At 49.9% G+C, this 21576-nt stretch overlaps 2 protein-coding genes across 3 annotated transcripts in view; both read right to left on the bottom strand.

Annotated features, from left to right (window-relative positions):
• Positions 1 to 10816: 10816 nt before the first annotated feature.
• LOC101342887 (death domain-containing membrane protein NRADD-like) lies at positions 10817 to 13918 on the bottom strand. The gene is made up of 4 exons (XM_004368466.2): positions 12604 to 13918; positions 11494 to 11683; positions 11236 to 11378; positions 10817 to 11136 (listed from the first exon to the last, which is right to left on the bottom strand). The coding sequence occupies exons 1-4, from the start codon at positions 12869 to 12871 to the stop codon at positions 10817 to 10819; spliced, it is 921 nt and encodes a 306-aa protein (XP_004368523.2). The 5' UTR covers positions 12872 to 13918.
• A 1044-nt stretch (positions 13919 to 14962) lies between these two features.
• The window catches only part of NBEAL2 (neurobeachin like 2), a 32639-nt gene continuing 26025 nt past the window's right edge, over positions 14963 to 21576 (bottom strand). For both annotated transcript variants that reach the window (XM_023726394.1, XM_004368465.3), the window contains exons 44-54: positions 21427 to 21524; positions 21236 to 21352; positions 17271 to 17360; positions 17075 to 17184; positions 16755 to 16927; positions 16556 to 16650; positions 16191 to 16307; positions 15936 to 16094; positions 15710 to 15858; positions 15232 to 15367; positions 14963 to 15150 (exon numbers count right to left, since the gene is read on the bottom strand). In XM_023726394.1, coding sequence (XP_023582162.1) covers positions 15049 to 15150; positions 15232 to 15367; positions 15710 to 15858; positions 15936 to 16094; positions 16191 to 16307; positions 16556 to 16650; positions 16755 to 16927; positions 17075 to 17184; positions 17271 to 17360; positions 21236 to 21352; positions 21427 to 21524 — 1346 coding nt within the window. In that variant the 3' untranslated portion in view covers positions 14963 to 15048. The remainder of the gene's footprint in view (positions 15151 to 15231; positions 15368 to 15709; positions 15859 to 15935; positions 16095 to 16190; positions 16308 to 16555; positions 16651 to 16754; positions 16928 to 17074; positions 17185 to 17270; positions 17361 to 21235; positions 21353 to 21426; positions 21525 to 21576) is intronic.

The raw sequence follows: 21576 nt of genomic DNA, 5'->3' as shown, positions 1-21576 counted from the left end.
ATTTGAGTTCTGCACTCCACCTTTCTCCCGCTCCACCCGGGACTCTCTGTCGTGTTCCCTGTTAGGGCGGTCACTGGTGGTAGCCAGGCACCATCTAGTTCTTCTGGTCTCAGGCTTATGAAGTCTCTGGTTTATGTGGCCCTTTCTGTCTCTTGGGCTACTACTTTCCTTGTGTCTTTGGTGTTCTTCATTCTCTTTCACTCCAGGTGGTTGGGACCAATTGATGCATCGTAGATGGCTGCTTGCAAGCTTTTAAGACCCCAGATGCCACTCACCAAAGTAAGATGCAGAACATTTTCTTAATAAGCTTTGTTATGTCAGTTGACCTAGATGTCCCCTGAAAGCATGGTCCTCAGATCCCTACCCCTGCTACTCTGTCCTTCAAAGTGTTTACTTGTATTCAGGAAACTTCTTAGCTTTGATTTAGTCCAGTTGTGCTGACTTCCCCTGTAGTGTCCTTCCCTTCACCTAAGATAATACTTGTCTACTGTCTAGTTAGTGAATAACCCTCACCCTCCTTACCCACCCTCGTAACCACCAGAGAATGTTGTTTTCTGTGTTTAAGCTTTTCTTGTGTTCTTATAATAGTGGTCTTATACAATATTTGTCCCTCTGTGGCTGACTAAATTCAGCATAATGACCTCCAGCTTCCTCCCTGTTATATTCCACAGCTTCATTGTTCTTTATCGTTGCGTAGAATTCCATTGCGTGGATATACCATAATTTGTTTATCCATTCGTCCGTTGATGGGCACCTAGGTTGTTTCCATCTTTTTGCTATTGTTTCTTGCTTTTTGCTTTTGAACATGGGTGTGCATATATCTATTTGTGTGACAACTCTTATTTCTCTAGGATATCTTCCAAGGAGCGGGATAGCTGGATTTTATGGTACTTCTATTTCTAGCTTTTTAAGGAAGCACCAAATTGATTTCCAAAGTGGTTTTACCATTTTACATTCCCACCAACAGTGTGTAAGTGTTCCAGTCTCTCCACAACCTCTGTAGCATTTACTATTTTGTGTGTTTTGGATTAATGCTAGCCTTGTTGCGGTGAGCTGATATCTCATTGTAGTTTTGATCTGCATTTCTCTGATGGCTGATGATCGTGAGCATTTCTTCATGTGTCTGTTAGCCACCTGAATGTCTTTGGCGAAGTTCATATCCTTTGCCCATTTTTTAATTGGGTTTTTTTGTCTTTTTGTTGTTGAGGTTTTGCAATATCTTGTAGATTTTAGAGATTAGGTGCTGATCGGATTTGTTGTAGCCAAAAATTTTTTCCCAGTCTGTAGGTTGTCTTTTTACTCTTCTGGTGAATTCTTTTGATGAGCCTAAGTGTTTGATTTTTAGGAGCTCCCAGTTATCTAGTCTCTCTCCCAATGCTTGTGCATTGTTACTTATGGTTCGTATTGTGTTTATGCCATGTATTAGGGCTCCTAGCGTTGTCCCTATTTTTTCTTCCATGATCTTTATCGTTTTCAATTTTATATTTAAGTCTTTGATCCATTTTGAGTTAGTTTTTGTGCATGGTGTGGGGTACGGGTCTTGTTTCAGTTTTTTGCAGATGGGTATCCAGTTATGCCAGCACCATTTGTTAAAGAGACTGTCTTTTCCCCAATTAACAGACTCTGGGCCTTTGTCAAACATCAGCTGCTCATAGGTGGATGAATTTATGTCTGGATTCTCCATTCTGTTCTGTTGGTCTGTGTATCTGTTGTACCAGTACCAGCCTGTTTTGACTACCGTGATGGTATAATAGGTACTAAAATCAGGTGGTGTGAGGCCTCCCACTTTGTTCTTCTTCTTGAGTAATGCTTTACTTATTCGGGAACTCTTCCCTTTCCATATAAAGTTGGAGATTTGTTTCTCCATCTCATTAAAATATGCTGGTAGAATTTGGATCGGGATTGCATTGTATCTGTAGATCGCTTTGGGTAGAATTGACATTTTCACAATGTTGAGTCTACCTATCCATGAGCAAGGTATGTTTTTCCACTTATGCAGGTCTCTTTTGGCTTCTTGTAGTAGTGTCTTGTAGTTTTCATTGTATAGGTCTTTTATGTCTCTGGTTAGATTTATTCCTAAGTATTTTATCTTCTTGGGGGCTGTCGTAAATGGTATTGATTTGGTGATTTCCTCTTCGAGGTTCTCTTTGTTGGTGTAAAGGAATCCAACTGATTTTTGTATGTTTATCTTGTATCCTGAAACTTTGCCGAAATCTTCTATTAGTTCCAGTAGTTTTCTTGTGGATTTTTTGGGGTTTTCTGTGTATAAGATCCTATCATCTGCAAATAGAGATACTTTGACTTCTTCCCTACCAGTTTGGATGCCCTTTATTTCTTTTTCTAGCCTAATTACTCTGGCTAGGACCTCAGCACAATGTTGAATAAGAGTGGTGATAAAGGGCATCCTTGTCTGGTTCCCGTTCTCAAGGGGAGTGCTTTCAAAGTCTCTCCATTTAGGATGATGTTGGTTGTTGGCTTTGTATAAATGCCCTTAATTATACTGAGGAATTTTCCTTCTATTCCTATTTTGTTGAGAGTTTTTATCATGAATGGGTGTTGGACTTTGTCAAATGCCTGTTCTGCATCAGTTGATAAGATCATGTGGTTCTTTTATTTATGTGATGGACAATCTCTATTTCTCATATCAGGATCATTAGACATGCCACTTAAAAACCGGAAGTACTTTCCCATGATACTGCAGTCTTCAAAACTTTAACAAAAGCACATTATTGTATCAAATGGATGGAACATAATTTACCCAACCCTCTGACATTTCCCAGTTGTGTCTGTTGTAGAGAATTTGTCAGTGAATGTGCTTGAGCTGAGTGTTTCCCTTTTGTGTGGGTTGGCAGTGGAGGGGTGAGGCCATATGCACTGCTATTCTCAACCAAGTCAAACTCATGGTTTTGACTTGAGGCTCCGGCTTTCAGATTCACCAAGGAAATTTAGACAGGTCATTAAAAGTTGGTGTCTTAGGCTGGGTTCTCCAGAGAAGCGAAACCAGTGAAGTGTATATAAGTGTAGAGAGAGATTAATCTCAAGGAAATGGCTCACGCAGTTGTAGAGGCTAGCAAGTCCCAAGTCCATGGGTCAAGTGTCAGTCTGGAGGCTTCTCCTGATTCATGTAGCTGCAGGAGCTGACGAACCCAAGATAGGTCAGATGGCAGACTGCTGGCTCACAGGCTGTGGAGGCTGACAAATCCAAGATCAGCAGGTAAGGTGGCAGACTGCTGGCTCATAGGCTGAGGAGGCCAGTGAATCCCAAGATCAGCATGCAGTACAGCAGGCTGCTGATTCAAGTACCAAGAACTGAGGGCAGATGATGATAAGCCATATGCAAGATCTAGATTGAGCAAAAGCCAGAAAACTTTGCCAGAATGTCCATATATATTGGATTCAGGCCACACCCCCAAGGAAACCCCCTTAAAACTGATTGGCTGATCACATCAGATTACACCATGGAGCTGATTACATTATATGACAAAATAGAAGATAACTACATCATTACATAACTGCCAAACCACATCACAGCTGCCAAACCACTGAGAATCATGGCCCAGCCAAGGTGACACACAACCTTAATCATCACAGTCCACCCCTTGTCAACTTGGCACCTGTACATATCTGCTTAGACCATATAACTGAAGAAAACAAACTTGATGCACACATACAAGGAAGAAATACTCATAACAAGTACAGTCCTCGTTTCTGCAACTGGTCACATGGTTGTAACTGGTATTTAGAACTACCTTTTTGCATCACCCATTCGTATTCTCTTTGCCCTCAGCAAGCACCTCGGTTGTGGTTCTTTGCCTATTGGGGTGACCCAAACCTTCATTCCTGAAGGGTCTGGGCCATTAGTAGTCATGGGTTGCCATAGTTTTCCACTGACTTTAATCACAAGGCATAGGAGTACTAAGAGACGTCCTAAGGGATCTCCTGCAGTCCATACATACTCTTCTTTACCTCCATTATGTAATATCAGTCTGATTTCCCCTTGGTAATCAGGATCAGTCATACCAGCCAGTACAGTAACTCCCTTCTTTGCCTGTTGATCCAGAGGCATGAAGAGCCCAAAGTGGCTCGGTGGCATTCTTAACTTCCAGTTCAGTGGAATCGGTGTTCTGTCTCCTGGTGGGAGCATTCCTCCCTTTGGAACTGAGACCTCTACACCCACAGAGCATAGGGTCATGGGGACAGGAAGCAAAAATTTTGTGATTGGGTCACTAGGTGTAATAGTGATGCCACTCCCATTACCACCCCTTGATTCCCGGACCCATGGGTCCTGGCTATGGGAGAAACCCCACCATATATTGGATGCTAGTTTAGAGCATATACAGTCTCCTGGAGAGTATTGCCCCAACCCTGCAAGGTATTGCCACCTAGCTGGTGCTGTGAATGTATCTTTAGAAGGCCATTCCATCATTCTGTCAATCCCGCTGCTTCAGGATGATGGGGAACCAGTGAATTCCATGAGCACTTCATTTGCTGTGAAGTGAGTTTCTTGATCTGAAGTAATGCTGTGTGGGATGCCATGATGGTGGATAAGGCATTCTGTAAGTCCACGGATGGTAGTTTTGGCAGAAGCATTACATGCAGGGAAGGCAAATACATATCCAGAGTAAATGTCTATTCCAGTCAGAACAAAATTTGCTGCCCTTTCCATGATGGAAGCAGTCCAGTGTAATCCACCTGCCCCCAGGTTGCTGGCTGATCACCTTGAGAATGGTGTCATATCAGTGACTCAGTGTTGGACTCTGCTGCTAGCAGATTTGGCATTCAACACTGGCTACAGCCATATCGGCCTTGGTGAGTGGAAGTCTATGTTGCTGAGCCCGTGCATAACCTCCAACCCTGCCACCATGGCCACTTTGTTCATGAGCCCATTGAGTAATGATGGGAGTGGCTGGGGAAAGAATGACTGGTTTCCACAGAACGTGTCATCCTATCCACTGGTTAAAATCCTCCTCTGCTGAGGTTACCATTTGGTGAGCATTCACATGAGACACATATATCTTCTTTAGCCCATTCAGAAAGATCTACCCACATACCTCTTCCCCATACCAATTTCCAATCATGTTCCTTCCAAGTCCCTGACCACCCAGCCAAACCATTGGCCACAGCCCATGCATCAGTACACAGTTGCACATCTGGCCATTTCTCCTTCTAAGCAAAGTGAAAAACCAGGTGTACTGCTTGAAGTTCTGCACGGGAGGATTTCGTTTCACCACTGGCCTTCAGGGAAGTCCCAGAAAGGGACTGTAGTGCTGCTGCTGTCCACTTTCGAGTGGTGCCTGCATATTGCACAGAACCATCTGTAACTCAGGCATAAATATTCTCTTCCTTGGTCAACTAATCACAAGGAACTCCCCATGAGGCCATAGGTGCAGACTGGGAGAGGGCAGGTAATGTGACAGGAGTGGAGACCATGGGCGTTTGGGCCACTTCCTCATGCAACTTACTTGTGCCTTCAGGTCCTGCTTGGGCCCAGTTTGGTACATACCACTTCCGTTTAATGATGGAATGCTACTGTGCAAATCCGACTTTATGGCTCTCTGGGTCAGACAACACCCAGTTCATGATGGACACCTCAGGCTGCATGGTGACTTGGTAGCCCATGGTTAAGCGTTCAGGCTCTACTAAGGCCCAGTAACAAGCCAAAAGCTCTTTCTCAAAAGCAGAGTAGTTATCTGCAGAGGATAGCAGGGCTTTGCTCCAAAATCCTAAAATTCTGTGCTGTGATTCACCAATAGAGGTCTGCCCAAGCCTCCAAGCAGCATCTCTATATGCCACTGACACTTCAAGCATCATTGGTTCAGCCGAATCATAATAGCCCAAGTGGCAGAGCGGCTTGAATGGCAACCTGAATCTGCTGCAGAACCTTCTCTTGTTTTGGGCCCCACTCAAAACTAGAAGCTTTTTGAGTCAATTGATAAATAGACTGGAGTAGCACACCCAAATGAGTGCTTCCAAAATCCATAGAGGCCAACCAGGCATTGTGCCTCCTTTTTAGTTGTGGGAGCAGCCAGATGCAATAACTTATTTTTCACTTTAGAAGGAATATCTTGACGTGCCCTACAACACTGGACCCCTAGAAATTTCGCTGAGGTGGAAGTTGCCTGTATTTTTCTGGGATTCCTTTCTCATCCTCTAGCACACAAATGTTTTAACAGTAAGTCTAGAATCATTGACACTTCTTCCTTACTAGGTCGAATCAGCATAATGTTATCATTGTAATGGACCAGTCCTATGGAAGGGAAAGGCGATCAAGGTCCCTGCGGACTAAATTATGACATAGGGCTGGAGAGCTGATATACCCCTGAGGTAGGACAGTGAAGGTGTATTTCTGGCCTTGCCAGCTGAAGGCAAACTGCTTCTGGTGTTCCTTTGAAACTGGAATAGGCATTGGCCAGATCGGTAGCTGCATACCAGATAATGAGATGTATTAATTTACTCAAGCAATGAAAACTGCATCTGGGAACAGCAGCTGCAATTGGAGTCACCACCTGGTTAAGTTTACAATAATCCACTGTCATTCTCCAAGATCCATCTGTCTTTTGCACAGGCCAGATAGGCGAGTTGAATGGGGATGTGTGGGAATCACCACCCCAGCATCCTTCAAGTCGTTGATGGTGGCGGTAATCTCTGCAATCCCTCCAGGAATGCGGTATTGCTTTTGGTTTACTATTTTCCTAGTCAGGGGCAGTACGAATGGCTTCCACTTGGCTTTTCCTACCGTAATAGCCCGGTCCTTCCCCAAGGGGACTCATCCTCCCCTTCATTCAAGGGGTTGTGGGTCTGTAAACTGGCTCAAGTCTGGGAATTGATTGAGGGGCCGTGACTCTCTATTCTGGCGATTTGAGTTAGACTGCTGTTCACTTGACCTAGATTTCTTCTGCTTGTACAGATCAGGAAATATTTAGTACATTTCCCATCTATTTCACTCCTGGGGACACCATGACTAAGTAGCCAAAGCCATAAGTCCATATGAGTCAGGCTATACTGATTACTGCTTCGACTTTGCTATCCCTACAGTAACCATGCCCACCCTGTCTTTGTCGATTGAGTGCCACCACTTGGCCGCTACCACCACGGGGATGAATCAGTCCCATTGCAGTTAGATGTATGAATTCAGTTAGGGCAGCTCCCACTGTCAAATCTGAATTACATAAAATTGCAATCACAGCAGTCTTCAAGGATGCTGGGCTTCCCTTCACAAATATGTTCCTCACTGTTATGGTAAAAGGTGTGTCGTCTAGGCACTCAAAGGCAGGGCTGGTACTTGATTTAGTGTAGGCTACCGTGTAATCCATGCTTCAGTGACCCAACCAAATAAACTATTAGATTCTTTCCTAACCTTTTGACCTGAAACACTGAAGAATCTGTGCTTAGTGGGCCCGTATCAATAAATTCAGACTGATCGAACTTTGTTTCTCACACCATTATCCTATACCCTTAATAGCCATTCCCACACATATTCTCCAGGTTTCTGTTTGTACACATTAGAAAAGTCAGGCAGTTCTTCTGGAGTGTAGCATACCTTCTCCTGGGTCACACTTTGTACTTCACCTTTTGGGGCTCACTGGGACTTAAGTCTAGTTATAGGTCTAGAAGCAAAACTGGGTGGTGGGGATGTGTTTTGAGAACATTCAGCAATGTCTTGTAAGGCAGCTGCCATAGGCAATGCCCCAGGCAATGACTCGGATGCCTCCCCGGGTGATATCTCAAACAAAGGCTCTTCAGACACAGCTGGATTAATCTCATCAGATGGGGGTGGAGGAGCTAATGGTTTCGTTGGCAGGAGCAATTCAATGGAATTTAGGGTCTCAGTGTACCCAACTTCCTGATTATCTGCCCATATGTCCCCATCCCAAGTTTCAGGATCCCATTTCTTCCCATTCAATGCCCTCACTTTAACTTCAGACACATTCGAGGTTGGGAATTCAGTTGGCATTGTAATTCAGCCACTCTTACGATAAGACTATGAGTTTTGTTTTCAGCAACATCAGCTCTTTACTGGAAGAAATAAGGCTTCCTCTCATGGCACAAGTGGCAACTTTGAGGTCATTTATGCAGCACGTGAGCTATGACCCTGAAGCCCTGAGCTAATCTCTTTCTTTCACCACTTTGTCTAGCTAAAGCAGGACCAGCCAACCAGCTTTCCTATACTTCTCATTCTGACAAAATTGTAGAAAAGTATCAAACACATGATCACCCAAAGCCTTGCCTCTCACCAATACTTGATCTATTGGTGGTGATATTTTGTGTATTTCTACTGCTACCTCACACCCTGGATTAGCAGTGCCCTGTTTACTACTGGAAGCAGAGTCATCAACATCTTTAAGACTAACCAGACTTGAGAACCAATTTAGGAAACTCATTCTCACAATTTTGTTTCTGTAGAACTATTCTTGGTACCAAATGTCTTAGGCTGGGTTCTCTAAGAAGCAAAACCAGTGAAGCATATAGACAGATTAGATAGATTGGACAGACTGGAGGGAGAGAGAGAGAGATTTATCTCAAGGAAGTGGCTCACACAGTTGTAGAAGCTGGCAAGTCCCAACTTGTGGGTCAGGTGTCAGACTCCTGACTCACGTAGCTGCTGGGGCTGATGAACCCAAGATCAGCAGGTCAGATGGCAGGCTGCTGGCTCACGGGCTGCAGAAGCTGACGAATCCAAGATCAAGAGGTAACACAGCAGGCTACTGGTTCACAGGCTGCGGAGGCCGATTAATCCCAAGATTGGCAGGCTACGCAGAAGGCCGCTAGTTCAAGTCCCAAGAACTGGAGGTCAGATGATGACGAGCCAGATGCAGGATCCAGAGTAAGCAAGAGCCAGCGAGCTCTGCCAGAACGTCCATATATATTGGATGTAGGCCACACCCTCAAGGAAACTCCCTTTACACCTAATTGGCTGATCATACCAGATCACATCATGGAGGTGATTACATTATATCACAAAATGGAAGATAACTACATCATTATGTAACTGCCAAACCACTGAGAATCATGGCCCAGCCAAGCTGACACACAACCATTACAGGGAGTGACAAGGGAGCTGTCAAGGCAGGACATTTCTGAAAAAGGAATTTTCATTTATTTACCTCCCTGTTAAGTTTTTTCAAAAACTTTTCCTTTCCCCACACCCACTGAATACCCCTAGGTGGTGACAAGGGGTGCCAGTTAATCTCAAACCTGTTCCCAGCACTTGGTGCAGGATTTCAGGAGTTCACATTCATTGCTGGTCCAATCCACAACAGCCTGGCAGCCACCATTCTTGCTTTCCCTCCTGATCATCAGGGTTATTGCCCAAGGGTCCTCTCGGGATGAAGGTGGTTATTCCTGCCTTTATTCCAACGAAAAGACTTACAGGTTTAAGCAGCCCCGGTGAACTCTTTCTGAGAACAGCAGTAGCAGCATCCTGTGATGACTTTGGTGTTCAGAGAACAGCCAGTTGCATCTCAGTTCAGCAAGGGGACAGAATCTACCCTCAGTGCCAGTGACCCACTGGACCATGACCAGATCCCCTTGTCCTGAGGAAGTTTGGATGGCTGTTCTCCTTGATGCCTCTGACTCTAGTGGATGCCAGGGGCTCCATAGCCATTGTTTGTTTGTAGGCAGGGCCTATGGGGCTAGCACCCCCCCTCAGAAGGCACAGTAGCCAATCTACCTGGCTCCTGCCTTCAGAGCGGGCACAGTGGGGGGTGTGGGTGTTTTGACTGCAGTTTCCCTGTCCTGAACTGCCTCTCAGGTGTGTGGGATGGCCTGCCTGCACGCCCTTGGCTCGTGTGAAGTCCACATAAGCAGTCGTGAAGTATGTTTGAAACTCCCTGTCTGAAGTCTGGAGTGCTGGTCTTGTAAGAAGAGCCCTTTCTACCTTTTTCTCACCCACAGGCCATTGGTATCTAGGTTCCCAGGACCAGCCTGCCTCCAGCCTCCCCTTGATGCTGGACACAGCATGAGTCAGGAAAATGGCCTCAAGCCCAAGGCTCCTCAGTGCCAACCTGAGAGCCTTAGGTGGAGGGGAACCTACTGAACATGCCATATTATTGTCTCCAGCTAAGGAAGCTCAGGAGCCCTGGTGGCACAGTGGTTAAGAGTTTTGGCTGCTACCCAAAAGGTCAGCAGTTCAAATCTACCAGCCGCTCCTTGGAAACCCTATGGGCAGTTCTACTTTGTCCTATAGGGTTGCTATGAGTCGGAATCAACTTGACGACAGTGGGTTTGGTTTGGTTTGGTTTGGTTTAAGGAAGCTAAAGTTCAGAAAGATGAAATAGCTTCCCACATGGTACCACCAATGAATGACACATCCAGGACATGAACTCCAGACTGTGCCTCCAAAGCCCGAGTCTTATGGGAGCACACTGCCTGCCATCCTAGGTGCTGCTCAGGGAAGGTGCCCACTCAGCTGTGGCCCCTCCCATACCCTAGGACCCCCCCGCCCCAGCTCTTTTCTGAGCCTCTGCCTCATGACCCCCAACTGTCGCACACGCCCAAGGAGCCAGATGGAGCCAGCACCAAAATCCAAAGTCTCCTTTAATATAGGATACAAAAGTAGAAAAAACAGCTGAGGCTAAGTAAGGAGAGGTGGAGTGGGGATCAGAAGGGTAGGACCACCCCTCACTTCCCACTCCCCCCAGTCCTGGTCCTTGTCCTAGAGGAGGATAGGACAAGGGGAGGTGAGTGGTGACTCCCCAGAGCAAAGCAGGCTGAAGCCAATACCAGAAGGCCCATGAAGGGAGTGTGTATAGGGAGATGGGAGAGGTAGGGAGCACCAGAACAGGTTCCCTGAGAGGCCGGGCTGTGGAGGCATAGCTCACACCACAGAGCAGCCTTCGGCCAAGGGGCTCAGGATCCGGGCCACATCTTCACGGTCCATGGCAGCCAGGGCATCCTCTAGCACTCTGAGGGTGGCTCTGTTGCCTTTCCGGATGGCCCAGTCCCTCAGCAGGGTGTAGGCTGGAGCCTGGCCCTGGGCCAGGGTCTCCACAGCCTCAGCCCGGTAGCCCAGGTGGCCTGCCAGGCCCTGCCAGCCCTTATCAGGTTTGCCCGCCGCCTCCAGGAGCCGCTCCACTTCCTCCTGCTGCCGCCGAGGGAGATGAAGGTAAAGTCGGCAGCCAAGCTCAGGATTTGGTCCTGGGGTGGGAGACGGGAGGGGCACATGAGAGTCAGACAAGGGCCTGGGTAGCAGGGCAGGGCTGGGTCAGAAGGACTATACTGGGGAAGGGGACTCACCCTGGTCAGGGGTGCAGGGTTCCAGGCCGCTGGGAGAGTCCAGGAAGACGCTGCTATCCCCACCCATCTGGTCCCTGTCGAGGCCCCCCAGCTCTGCAGTCCGAGCCTTGGCCAGCTGCTGTCTTTGCTTATGTGAGCGCCAGCTGTAGGGTGCAGGGGTACCTGCCAGCCTGCTCCCACCTTCACCAAGACAGACGGAGCTGGCTGGGAGTCCAGATGGGGAGGGGGATGTCACAGGGCGGTGCCCACACCACCTACCACTTGAAGGCCACGCAGGCCAGCAGACCCAGGACCACAGAAGCCAGGAGGGCACAGTAGACTGGGATGATGCTGCCTGAGGCCCCTGGAGGCTCAGGGGGGAATGGGGAGGAGGTATTGGGGGTCAGGGCTCCCCCTGCCCCCACCCACACCCCTTCCCTGTCCCTGTCCTGCCCCATCAGGGTCTTCTCTGTGGAGGAAAAGGACAGATAGTATCAGGAGCAAAAAACAAGCCTAGGATTCCTGGGCCACCTCACCTAGACCTTGCTGCCTAAAAGGTACGAAAACAATAGTCCTTACTGCACAGAGTCAAAAGGCCACACCCCAGGAAAGACAGCTGACTGTTTCTCCACCCTCATTTCCCACAGCCTCCCCTTGCTTGCCACTCTGGACACCTAGCGCTTCGCAGACGTGCCCAGCTCTCCCATGCTTCCAACCTTCTCTCACTGTTCCCTCTACCTTATCTATCTGATAAATGGGCAGGAATCCCCTTCTCTGGGAAGCCTTCCTTGATCTCCCAGATCTGTCCCTTTTCTGTCTCCAAGTGTACCTGTTTTATTTTGTCTACCAAGGGAAATTGCAGTTCCCTTTATGTCCTAGGGTCCCTGAGTGGTGGAAACAGTTTGCGTTCAACTACTAACCTAAAGGCTAGCAGTTTAAACCCACTCAGCAACACTGTGGAAGAAACACCTGGCAATCTGCTTCTGTAAAGATTACCGCCAAGAAAACCCTAGAGAGCAGTTCTACTGTGTAACACGTGGGGTTGCCGTGAGTCAAATCTGACAGCAGCAGGTTTGGTTTCTGGTAACATCACCCTGAACTGTGCATCCTGTCTCCTCTGCCAGGTCTAGGCTGAGAGCCTATTGATTCATGTTGGTCCCTGTGCGGATCTCCGTGCACAGAAGACTGTCAAGTTTTGCAAAATAAAACTGAACTAGAAAAGAAATGCTGCTGCTTTTGCCTGAGAGGCACTTGTCCTCCCAACCTACTGCAGATAGGACACAGGGAATGGCGACTCTAGAGCCTGTGACTAGACTTATGTGTGACCCACCCGTCTGGGGTACCTTCCAGCCTGCCCAGTGCCCAAGATCTGGATTGAGAGGTGCTTACCCACATGGGCCATGCCCTCCCTGAGGCTGGAGTTGTGAAGCATGGCTCTGCTGCCTCGCAGGGCCCTCTGGAACTGCATCTCTAGAAGGGGTTGGAGTGCTATGGGCAACACCCAGGCAAGGGAGCCAGGAGGCTTCTTTTGAGTCCAGATGACGAGGGAGAAAAGCCTCAGACCTGACATCAGAAGTCCCCTGGGCAGTTCACCTCTTCCGCCCCCCAGCATTCCATCCTGATGCGCTCTGGGGCTGGTGCTCCTCCCCCTGCCCATCTGGACCAGCTTCCTCCTTTGTCAGATGGGGTAAGGGTATCAGGTCCCAGACAGCGCTAGTCCCAGCTGGCCAAACAAGAGGCGCCAGGGTGCAGCCCAGGATGGAGGGGGGTAGGTTAGAAACCACTGTCTCAAAGATCTTGACAACACCTGGTCTGAGTCTAAGGATGGCAGAGGAGGACCAGGGAGACATGCCCTCCAGCCCCCACCTCAGCCAGAGCTTGGCCAGACAGATGGGCAGAGACCTACTGGCTGGTGGAAGGCTCACTCCCAGACTTCTCAGCATAAACACAGGATCCCAACATCCTAAGGCCCTGAGGCAGGACTTCCTGGAATGACACTGCTCTCACTCCTGCCTCTAGGGTCAGCGTCCAGCCCTCACTTTCTGCTCAGAGGCTGGCAGGGAGGGTACCTTGGAGGGTTCAGCAAGGGCAGAGGAGATGTGGGCCCAGAGGGCCTCTAGTCCTGTCTCATCAGGGAATTCCATGAGAACCTGAAGGCTAGAAACCTGAAGGATAAGGGTCACTCAGTCCCAGCACCCATCAGGACCTGCAGGGCCAATCCTGCTGGTACCCACTGAGGCCTGGGGAAGAGAGGCCCCAGGTCCGGGTGCAGGGGGATCTGCATAGAGAAGAGGTGGAGAAGATGACCTGAGGAAAGGCCCTGCAACTTTCTAACATCCACCACTTCACAAACACAGCAGGGTGCAGCCCTGGGACTCCAGTCTCACTTCCGTGTAGACCTTGTGCCCATGTGTGTGGCTAAATTCAAGCCAGCGCTGCGGCCAAGTGGGTCTAGGCCGTGGTGGCCCCTGCCACGTGTGAGATGTGTATGTTTGTGTGACTTCCCACACGAAGTGCTCTCCCTGGGTTCTGGTTGGTGAGCAAGCTTGTGACCAGAGCGCGCAGCAGCAGGCAGGCTAAGGTTCTCTCGACCCCACCCTGAACTGCGGGACTGGGGCCTTCCCCCATCCCCAGACCCACAAAACATGGATACACAGTGCAAGACCCCACACGTCCACACTACCCTGACTCCCCACCCACATCCCAACAGACACGGGCCCCACGACGCACAAAATCCACGGGACCACAAGTCTTGAGGTGGGGGCAGAGTCAGCCCTTGGCTCCCTCCGCCCATCAAGACCCAGAGTTCTGTCCGGCACCCCTTCCTAACCTGCTGCGGCCGCCCCTCCGCGGGTTCCGGGATCCGCTCAACCTGGCGGGGCTGGGGCCTCTGAGGCCGCAAGGCTCCCCTTGAGCAGTGAAGACGGCCCTGAATCCCTAGGACGGCCAAATTCTGTTCCACCCCAGACGTGAGCTGCGGCGCTGGGCGGGACTCGGGGGTTGGATTGAGAAGGGGCAGAGAGGCTGAGGGGGCGGGGCAGGCGCCCTGGGGTGGAGCTAGAGCAAAGGAGGAGGTGAGAACTCCCGCCCTGGCCTTCACCACCCGCTTTGCGGACAAGGCCGAGTGGTAGGGCGGCCCCGCCGACGACCCGCACGCCCGCGGACACGGCACCTAGCCAGGATGGCGGGAGCGTATGAATGGCGTGCAGCGGTGACCCGGTGAGGGCTGAGGGGGCGAAGAAACCACGAACCGGGGAGAGGCGACGGGGCGCTGACAAGAGGGGCAGCGGCAGTACGGCTGGGTAAACTGAGGCCCCAAGTCAGTGGAAGCCACGTGAAGGGGGCCAGTCGACCCGGGAGGGGGTAATGGGTTAGGGGAACGTGAGCCAGGCTGGACTAACGACCCTGACATTGTGACCAAGGAGGCAGAACAGCTACAAAACTAGGCCAGCTTTATTGCCGAGAACGGAAGAGCGGGGGCCGCCTTTAGGGATTAAGGCTACGGCCAGCCCCCTGTGCTCCGCAGGACTGGGGTTTGAGAGCCGGGGATCTCCGCCCTGGACTGTGCAAAAAGTGCTGCTGCGGCCAGAGGCCAGACGGGTTTCGGGGCGGCCCCTCTGCCGGCGAGGGGCGGGACTTCCTGGAGTGACACCGCCCCCACCAATCCCTGAGCTGGGCGTGAGGGTAGGGCCCCGCCCCCCCTCCCCCCCCAGAGCGCGGACCCGCTGCCGCGAGGTCGCCTCCTCTTCTGCTTTCCCCGCGGACTCCTGGGCGGGGTGTCCCTGGGTGGGACCCGCTGGAGGCGGGGCATGAGCAGCTGGGCGGGGCAGGCCCTCAGCGCTCCTCACTGGGGTTGTACTCTGTCTCCCCCGATGACACCTGGGAGATGCGCCTCGAGGAGCGCCACAGCTTGCGCGCGAACTGGCCGCTGCGCACCTGGTGGGAGTAGGAGAGGTGGTGTCAGCCAGGACCACCCCTCCCCGCCCCGTCTGAGGCCCACCCTGCTCCTATCCTCACCTCAGAGGGCTGTCCCGCGCCCACCACGATAAGCTTGCCGTCCTCCAGGCCCACAAGTACATGGCTACGCTCCTTGGTCACGGCCACGCTGCAGATGGGCACCTTCATGGGCAGGGGAGGCGCAGCCGGGAGCAGTCTAGGGGAGGGGGCAGACACACAGGAATTCACAGCTGTAGAAGGGGTCTTGACTTCCAGCAGACTGTGTCTGTTTTCCCACATGCCTGAGGAGGAGCCCACCCTGTCTGTTGTCATTTTAATGATGACATAATGATATATAAGGGGATCTCCCACAACCATGTGGCTAAAAGAGGCCCAAGACAACATCACCCCACTGGGGTATTAGAGGATAGTTACAGGTCTTGAAGACTGTGTCCATGGTCATATAAAGTGTGTGGGTCAATGAGGGGCACCCCCTAGTATCCTCTGCCAGTGACCGCCACCCTGAGGGGCCATGAACCCATAAATGGTGGGGGCTCACTTGTGCAGGTGGAGGATGTGCAAAGCGCATTGGGCTGTGCCCAGCAGAATGAAGTCCTCAGTCACCGTCAGGGCTGTGGGCTGCTCTGCCAGGGGACGTGAAGCCCGCAGCCGCCCATTCACTGAGTACAGGTGCAAGGAGTAGGTAACCTGGAGGAAGCAGAAGTGTCAGCAAGGACAGGATCCCTACCACCCCTCTGCCTTGGCTGTGCACCGCTTCCCCATACCTGGGCCCCTGGACGCTCCCGTGCTGAGCTCTGTACCACAATCTGGCCCTCAGATCCCAGTGCCAGGTGGGACACAGGTCCAGGCAGTGTGGCCCCTGGGGGCCGCAGTGCTGCCACAAACTGGCCACGGCGTACAGTGTGGATGATCACAGTTCCATCCTGCAGGAAGACAGCTTAGGGTACTGGGCAGGGCCTTTGGGCTCCAGGGGCAATGCCCGGCAAACCGCCCTCCCCAGGGCACATGCATACACGCACCTCGGATCCAGACACAGCCATGTTGAGTTCAGTGCTGATGGCCACGCAACTCACTGCAGCCTTGTGCCCATATAGGACCTGCACAGGCTTTGGCACCAGCCCTACCGACAGACCGCCCTGTGGGGAGCCGGGGCTGGCTCAGGACTGGGGTATCCCACCACCCTGACCCCTGGATGAGGAGACTGAGGCTCAAGAGAGTGAAGGCCCTGTCCAAGGCCAGTGAGGTGGAGGGTTATGGAGCTCCAGCCTTGCTCACAGTAGTGGAGGGAAAGGGAAGACGGGGGCAGGACTGGAGGCCCACTGAGGGGCAGATGCGCTGCCGGTCTGGGCTGTGGGGACCACCATGGGCTGCCCACCAGGCACACCTGCTGCAGGAGCCGCCACACCATGCACGTGGCATCCCGGGAGCCTGAGATGAGGTAGATGCCACAGGTGTCCAGTGCAAGGCAGGTTACTACATCTGCATGGGGAGGAACAGGCAGACGGAGCAGTCACGCCCTCCCTGGCCACCCTCAGAGCCCCACCTGCATGCCTCACCCTCACCCGCTCCAAGGCTGTTCATACCAAGGTGGCGGCTCAGCTGGTTCAACAGCTTGCCACGGGGTAGTGCGGTCACTCGTAGGCTGCCATCCCAGTGGCCACCGCTGAACAACAGCTTTCCATCGGGGGCCACTGCCAATACTTGCCCACTCACACTGCTGCCTGGCACCCATGGGCCACTCAGAAGTCGCTGCATCCTGACCCAGTGAAGGGGATGGTAGGTGAGGCCAGGCCACGTAGGAGAGACCCAGACCCTCAGAGATCTTGGCCAGACCTCTCCCCAGCAGCCAGCCTGTGCTTTGATTGGGTGGAGAAATGACCCCCACCACAGCCCCATGTCCTACTTGGGGCTGCCTATGGTGGGGTCTTTGCTGAAGGTGAAGTAGTTGCTTATGTTTCGGTCATAGGGCAACCAGCTGTGGGTGCCCAGCAGCCCACTGGCACTCACGGTCACCTGCAGGCAGGAGGGGGCAGAGGTGGGTTTCAGGTAGAGTCAGAGAAGAGATAGAGCTAAGGTGGAGCCCCACCCAGTGCACTTACCAACAGGTCTGGCGAACCCTGGGTGATGAAGGAGTGGGGTTGCCGGTGGGGAACCAGGGCCAACACCAGGGGCACACCTTCACTGACAACCTGCAGGGTACAGTGCAGGGCTGGCTCTGCCAAGTGGCCAGCAGAGGTCCTTGCTGCACTATCTGCTCCCTGGGGCACCACCACTTCCTCTGCTCTCAACCCCCAGGGCCACAGGCTAGGCATCAGAGGCAGACTCCCCCCTTGAGAAACTGGCATGAGATGAGTGGGCCTTCAGGATAGTATCTCAGAGAGAAGCCAAGCCAAGGAAGATCCTTTTGGAGTTTCAAGCTTGGTCCTGTTCCTCCCACATCATTACTCCAGATCCCCCTAGCCTGCTGGCAGGGGGAGAAAAAACCAATTGCTGTAAAGTCAATTCTGACTCATGGCGACCTCATGTGTCAGAGTAGAACTGTGCTCCATAGAGTTCTTAGTGGCTGATATTTCGGAACTAGATCGTCAAGCCTTTATTCCAAGGTGCCTCTGGCTGGACTCTAACCTCCAGCCTTTCAGTTAGGACCCAAGTGCATTGTTGTTGTTAGGTGCTGTCTAGTCAATGCTAACTCATAGTGACCCTATGTACAACAGACCTAAACACTGTGCCATCCTCACAGTTGTTGCTATGTTTGAGCCCATTCTTGCAGCTACTGTGTCGATCCATCTCGTTGAGTGTCTTCCTCTTTTTCGCTGACCCTCTACTTTACCAAGCATGATGTCCTTCTCCAGGGACGGGTCCCTCCTGATAACATGTCCAAAGTATGTGAAACAAAGTCTCACCATCCTCACTTCTAAAGAGCATTCTGGTTGTACTTCTTCCAAGATAGATTTGTTCTTTCTTCTGGAAGTCCATAGTATATTCAATATTCTTCACCAGCACCATAATTCAAAGGCAGCAATTCTTCGGTGTTCCGTATTCATTGTCCAGCTTTCCCATGCATGTGAGGTCACTGAAAATAACGTGGCTTGTGTCAGGCGCTCCTTGGTCTTCAAAGTGACATCTTTGCTTTTTAACACTTTAAAGAGGTCTTTTGCGCAGATTTGCTCGATGCAGTATGTCATTTGATTTCTTGACTGCTGCTTCCATGGTGTTGATCATGGATCCAAGTAAAATGAAATTCTTGACGACTTCAATATTTTCTCCAGTTATCAAGATGTTGCTTATTGGTCCAGTTGTGAAGAGTTTTGTTTTCTGTATGTTGAGGTGTAAATCATACTGAAGGCTGTAGTGTGATCTTTGTCAGTAAGTGCTTCAAGTCCTCTTCACTTTCAGCAAGCAAGGTTGTGTCATCTGCATATCACAGGTTGTTAATAAGTCTTCCTTCAATCCTGATGCCCCGTTCTTCTTCATATAGTCCAGCTTCTCAGATTATTTGCTCAGCATACAGATTGACTAAGTATGGTGAAAGGATACAACCCTGACACACACTTTTTCTGATTTTAAACCATGCAGTATCCTTTTATGTTTGAACGACTGCCTCTTGGTCTAAGTACAGGTTCCTCATGAGCACAGTTAAGTGTTCTGGAATTCCCATTCTTGTGATCCACACAGTTGAATGCCTTTGCATAGTCAATAAACAACTTTCTGGTATTCTCTGCTTTCAGCCAAGATCCACCTGACATCAGCAGTGATATCCTTCATTCCACATCCTCTTCTGAACCTGGCTTGAATTTCTGACAGTTCTTTGTCCCTGTACTGCTGCAACCGTTTTTGAATTATTTTCAGCAAAATTTTACTTACATGTAATATTAATGATATTGTTCAATAATTTCCACATTCTGATGGATCACCTTTCTTTGGAATGGCCACAAATATGGATTTCTCCCAGTTCGTTGGCCAGGTAGCTGTCTTCCAAATTTCTTGGCATAGACAAGCGAGCACTTCCAGCATTGCATCTGTTTGCTGAAACATCTCAATTGGTATTCTGTCAATTCCTGAAGGCGTGTTTTTCACCAATGTCTTCAGTGCAGCTTGGACATCTTCCTTCAGTACCATCGGTTCTTGATCATATGCTACGTCCTCAAATGGTTGAACGTTGATCAAATCCTTTTGGTACAGTGACTGTGTGTATTCCTTCCATCTTCTTTTGATGCTTCCTGCATCGTTCAATATTTTGCCCATAGAATCCTTCAATATTGCAACTCGAGGCCTGAATTTTTTCTTCAGTTCTTTCAGCTTTAGAAATACCGAGTGTGTTCTTCCCTTTTGGTTTCTAACCGTCTTTTTGAGCTGCCCTTTGAAATCTTCTGTTCAGCTCTTTTACTTCATCATTTCTTCCATTCGCTTTAGCTACTCTACGTTCAAGAGCAAGTTTCAGTCTCTTCTGGCAACCATTTTGGTCTTTTCTCTCTTTCCTGTCTTTTTCATGACCTTTTGCTTTCTTCACGTATAATGTGTGGTCTGATCTTCGATCATTAGTGTTCAATGTGTCAAATCTATTCTTGAGATGGTTTCTAAATTCAGGTAGGATATACTTAAGGTTGTACTTTGGCTCTCGTGGACTTATTTTAAATTTTCTTTAGCTTCAACCTGAACTTGCATACAAGCAATTGATGGTCTGTTCCGCAGTTGGCCCCTGGCCTTGTTCTGACTGATGATATTAAACTTCTCCAACATCTCTTCTCACAGATGTAGTTGATTTGATTCCTATGTATTCCATCTGGCAAGGTCCACGCGTATAGTCACCATTTGTGTTGTTGAAAAAAGGTATTTGCAATGAATAAGTTGTTGGTCTTACAAAATCCTATCATGCGATCTCCTGCATCGTTTCTATCACCAAGGCCATATTTCCCAACTAGGATCCTTCTTCTTTGTTTCCAACTTTCACATTCCAATCACCAGTAATTATCAATGCATCTTGACTGCATGTTTGATCTATTTCAGACTGCAGAAGTTGGTAAAAATCTTCAATTTCTTCATCTTTGGCATTAGTGGTTGGTGTGTAAATTTGAATAATAGTTGTATTAGTTGGTTTTCCTTGTAGTCGTATGGATACTGTCCTATCACTGACAGTGCTGTACTTCAGGATAGATCATGAAATGTTCTTTATGATGATGAATGCAACACCGTTCCTCTGCAATTTGTCATTCCTGGCATAGTAGACCCTATGATTGTCTGATTCAGAACTGCCAGTACTAGTCCATTTCAGCTCACTAATGTGTAGAATTTTGATATTTATGCATTCCATTTAATTTTTGACAACTTCCAATTTTCCTAGATTTATACTTCATACATTCCACATTCTGATTGTTAATGGATGTTTGCAGCTGTTTCTTGTCATTTTGAGTCACGCCACATCAGCAAGTAAAGGTCCCGAAAGCTTGACTCCATCTATGTCATTAAGGTCGATTCTACTTTGAGAAGGCAGCTCTTCCCCAGTCACATTTTGAGTGCCTTCCACCCTGAGGGGCTCATTTCCGGCACTGTATCAGACAATGTTCCGCTGCTATTCATAAGGTTTTCACTGGCTGATTTTTTTAGAAGTAGATTTCCAGATCCTTCTTCGTAGTCTGTCTTAGTCTGGAAGGTCCACTGAAACCTGTCCACCATGGACGACCCTGCTGGTGTTTGAAATACCAGTGGCATAGCATCCAGCGTCACAGCAACACGCAAGCCATCACGGTAAGACAAACTGACAAGTGGTGGCCGACTGTGTTAGGGCAGCCTAGAAACCAGTAAGGCTGGGGGCAACATTCTGGGGTGCAGGCAGGAATGTGAGGTAGGGTGTCCCAGGCTAGATCTCTCCCTCCTATTCTTCCTAAGGCTTTCAGAAGGTGGTTAGGTGGGTCAACACCTTGCCATAGCCCTCAGGAAGAGAACACCCCCTCCCATACTCCTTTCATGTTTAGTTTTTTGCCCAAGGTACCTTACAACCAGTGACTTTGATTTAGACTTCCCAGCTGCCCACAGAGTGGAAATTGAGGCCCTGCCTTCCTCTCACCTCTGCAAAGAAGGCCTTGAGCTCATGCAGGTGCTGGAAGATGCTAGGGGAGTTAGTGTCCAGACGTGCAAGGCGGTGGGCTGCTTCCTCAGCTGAGAGCCGGGCTGGATGTGGCTCCTGTGGGTGAGTACCCAGTCAGCATCCTAACATGGGCATCCCTGACATATAGGCATTCTCCAACCAGGTCTTACCTTCAGCAGCTGACAAGGGGTCTGCCCAAAGTTGCTGATAATGCCCTCCAGAGCCTTCCGTTCCCGCTCATCCGCCACATGGTCCAGGTCCACAGCTCCTGAGCAGGCAGGCAGAGTAGTCAGGCTTTCTTCTGTGCTGTCTGCTTTCAC

The sequence above is a fragment of the Trichechus manatus genome, unplaced genomic scaffold (genome assembly GCF_000243295.1).
Source record: "Trichechus manatus latirostris isolate Lorelei unplaced genomic scaffold, TriManLat1.0 scaffold00001, whole genome shotgun sequence".
Lineage (NCBI taxonomy): Eukaryota > Metazoa > Chordata > Mammalia > Sirenia > Trichechidae > Trichechus > Trichechus manatus.
The sequence above is the reverse complement of the archived record's forward strand: the minus strand, read 5'-3'. Positions and strand labels throughout refer to the sequence as shown.